A 3982-nucleotide genomic window follows, 5' to 3' on the forward strand; every position below is an offset into this window, starting at 1 on the left:
TTAGATAAAATTTAGGGTGTAATTTGTTTAGATTTAGCAAGTTTACTTGTACAGTTGTAGTCAGAAACGAGACATATAGTTAGGTCGCTGTGCCACGTAAAAACAGTAAGCGACAACATTCCGTACTGACTGAGGCCTGACCGCCTGAGGCCCAGCCGGCAGCCGCCCGGGCCAACGTCCTCATCTCATCGTGTTGTCGGAGCGCCACTAGTCGACGGGCCCTTTCCCTTCCCAGTGAGCTCATTTTTGGGCCCGACCTGCCTGTCCCAAACACAAACCAAAATTAACCTCCCAACGCAACGGTAACACACACACACCCCAGCCACAGAAGCTCTATAAATCGCCTCGACGTCGCAGCACAGCCGCACACCACATCACGGCGCACGCACACTTACACGGCGAGGCACATGGCGGCGGAGGTAATCGAGTGGGAGTGGTCGGGGCGGGTGTCGTCGGCGGTGCTGGGCGCGACGCCGGACGAGGCGTGGGAGCTGCTGTCCGACTTCCTCGCGTTCCACCGGTGGAACCCGCGCGTCGCCAAGTGCCGGCGCGTCTCCGGCGCGCCGCGCTCACCGGGGTGCGTGCGGTACTGCGAGGGCGAGCCCCGCGGCGACGGGCGCGACGCCGACTGGGCGCACGAGACGCTCCACGAGCACGACGCCGCCGGACGCCGCTTCCGCTACGAGATGAACGACAACAACATGGGCTTCGGCAGGTTCTTCGCCACCTTCAGCGTCGTCGAGGTCGAGCCAAGCTCCCCCGGCGCCAGGTGCGAGCTGCGGTGGGAGTTCGAGTGCGACCCCGTCAGAGGGACGGCCAAGGAGGCGCTCGCCGCGCGGCTGCAGGCCGGGCTCGACGGCATGGCTCGCCGGGTCGAGGAGGCCGTGTCCCTCAGGACGGCCACCTCCGGCGCCGTGCCGCTCGAGGCACCTGCCGAACTTAAGCTGGGCACGTCCATTGCTGTTTGACGACTGCGGTGGCCACGCGGGGTTCAGTTAATGATTATGTGCTGCTTCAAATAAGTCTATCGGATTTCAGTTCCTAGGAGATTGGACATCTCTCGTTCTGCTTCTTTTATGCGCATGTATGACAGTACGAACGCTATACCTTGGTGCTGAATTAGTATGACAAGTCAAAACCTACGAATTATGTATCATCTTTTTATAATCTACAAAATCATGTTTACAACTATCTTCAGTGGTCACTCGTATATGAAGAATTTCACAGTCATTTTTCAAGCAGCTAATGTACTTACATAGTTACATTAAAGAGGAAATTACAGAAACCACCCGCTATTGCTATCTTAATTGCAGAGACTACTCAATTTACCTATATTTTGCATAAAATCACCAACTATACATCTAATCTGTTGTAAAAAAAATCTAAATCTATGATTAAGATGCTTAACATCAAATATGATGGCCAGGACCCAAACCTTACTGAGTATGTTGCGTCAATGTGTCATCAACGCTAGCCTTTTTTCGAACATTTCAAAAAGATATGAAACAAATCCAATAATTAAAACAATGTATACTAACAAATTGGGAAAGTTTAAAATGATTTAGACCATACTTTAAATTTTTAGCACTTTTTGTGAGATTCGCCCAAAATTCATGGCCTACCGCTTCAACCCATGCCCGTTTGGTGGCCCCTGGTCATGATATTTACTATTAAGCACCTTAATACTAGATTTAGACCTCTTTGCAACGCATTACATGTAAAGTTATTGGTCTATGCAAGAATTAGATATAATGATTACTTTGTGCAAAGTAGGTGGTTTGTGAATTTTTCTACGTTAGAAGGGTTCTCACACCCGAAATTTACACATTCTGACTTTCGACAAGGATCATGCTTTGCAAAAATTTACGACAATAGTAAGTCCCAAAAAAGGAAGTCGTTTGCTTAATTTTAAGGAAAAATCAAAAAAACTTCCGTAAATTTTTCCCAACTTCCAAATGCCATCACATTTCGAAAATTGGAACAAACCTTAAGATTTTTGAACAATTTCCAAAATTTTCAACATATTCCCTTAGATCCAATGTCGGATCCACCGCAGGGGTTATCATCGGGAGGAAAGATTCATCAGATGTGTATAGAAAAAACCAATTTATGAATATTAGAGGTGGAGTTGGCGGCCACAAAAAAATATTAGAGTTGACGGCATGGCTCGCCGGGTGGAGGAGGCCGTGTCCCTCAGGACGGCCACCTCCGGCGCCGTGCCGCTCGAGGCACCTGCCGAACTTAAGCTGGGCATGTCCATTGCTGTTTGACGACTGCGGTGGCCACGCGGGGTTCAGTTAATGATTATGTGCTGCTTCAAATAAGTCTATCGGATTTCAGTTCCTAGGAGATTGGACATCTCTCGTTCTGCTTTTTTTATGCGCATGTATGGTAGTACGAACGCTATAGCATGGTGCTGAATTAGTGACAATTCAAAATCTACGCATTCTGTACCATCTTTTATCATCTACAAAAGCATGTTTACAACTATCTTCAGTGGTCACTCGTATATGAAGAATTTCACAGTCATTTTTCAAGCAGCTAATGTACTTACATAGTTACATTAAAGAGGAAATTACAGAAACCAACCACTATTGCTATCTTAATTGCAGAGACTACTCAATTTACCTATATTTTGCATAAAAACACCAACTATACATCTAATCTGTTGTAAAAAATATATCTAAATCTATGATTAAGATGCTTAACATCAAATATGATGACCAGGACCAAAGCCTTACTGAGTATGTTCCGTCAATGTGTCATCAACACTAGCCTTTTTTCGAACATTTCAAAAAACATATGAAACAAATCCAATAATGAAAACAATACAAAATAATAGATTTGGGAAAGTTCGAAATGATTTAAATAATCCTTTAAAATATTTAGCACTTTTGTGAGATTCGGCCAAAATTCATGGTCTGCCGCTTCAACCATGCCCGTTTCGTGGCCCTTGGTCATGATATTTACTGTTAAGCACCTTAATACTAGATTTAGACCTCTTTGCAACACATTACATATAAAGTTAGTGGTCTGTGCAAGAATTAGATCGAATGATTAGTTCGTGCAAAGTAGGTGGCTTGTGCAATTTTTTCTACGTTAGAAGGGTTGTCCACCCGACATTTCCACCTTCTAACTTCCGACAAGGATCATATGATTTGCAAAGATTTACAACAATAATAAGTCCCAAAAAACTAAAACTTTTACTTAATTTTAAGGAAAATTCAAAAAAACTTTCGTAATTTTTTCCCAACTTCCAAATGTCATCACATTTCAAAAAATTGGGAGAAACCTTTAGATTTTTTAACAACTTCCCAAATTTTCAACATATTCCTTTAGATCCGATGGAGGATCCACCGCATGGGTTATCATCGGGAGGAAAGATTCATCAGATGTGTATAGATAAACCAAGATATTAATATTAGAGGTGGAGATGGCGGCCACAAAAAATATTTATGTACACTAGATCTTAAGTCGTGGTCTATGGATTTGATTGGCAGCAATCTCTTGAATGAAGAAGAAAAGGCCATTGTTCTGTGTGGATGCTGGTCCATATAGAATGAACACAACAATGTCAGGCATCGTGTCTAGTCCGTTGCTCTGCCATCCAGCGGCTCCTGTGTATCTTACCTGTTTTTAGTACTATTCAGCCTGAGGGCATATCTGTAATAACCTAGACTAAACTCGTGGCTCTGGGCTGTGTTATAAGGCTCAGAGAGGGGTGGAAGGGAGGCACGAGAAATATAAACCCTAAATTTCCTATGTCTTTCCTTTCCAGTTTTGCCTTACCATTCCTTAGATTCAGCCTATATTTCAGTTATTGTTCCCAATTTTGAGTAAATCCTCTTCTAGTCTAGCCCAGCCCAGCCGAATCCTGACAATATGGTATCATGAGCAACGATCCTCTGCCCAAAAAAATTTCCCTCGGGGTCTCCCTTCGCTCAGATCCAACAACTCCCCCGTCACCACCCACCTCCACTTC

At 44.3% G+C, this 3982-nt stretch overlaps 1 protein-coding gene across 1 annotated transcript; it reads left to right on the forward strand.

Moving 5' to 3' along the window:
- The first annotated feature begins 407 nt into the window (after positions 1-407).
- LOC124647304 (lachrymatory-factor synthase-like) lies at positions 408-1100 on the forward strand. The gene has a single exon (XM_047187266.1). It carries the CDS (start codon positions 408-410, stop codon positions 966-968), a length of 561 nt encoding a protein of 186 aa, XP_047043222.1. The 3' UTR covers positions 969-1100.
- The last annotated feature ends 2882 nt before the right edge of the window (positions 1101-3982 follow it).

The sequence above is a fragment of the Lolium rigidum genome, chromosome 4, assembly GCF_022539505.1.
Source record: "Lolium rigidum isolate FL_2022 chromosome 4, APGP_CSIRO_Lrig_0.1, whole genome shotgun sequence".
Classification (NCBI taxonomy): domain Eukaryota; kingdom Viridiplantae; phylum Streptophyta; class Magnoliopsida; order Poales; family Poaceae; genus Lolium; species Lolium rigidum.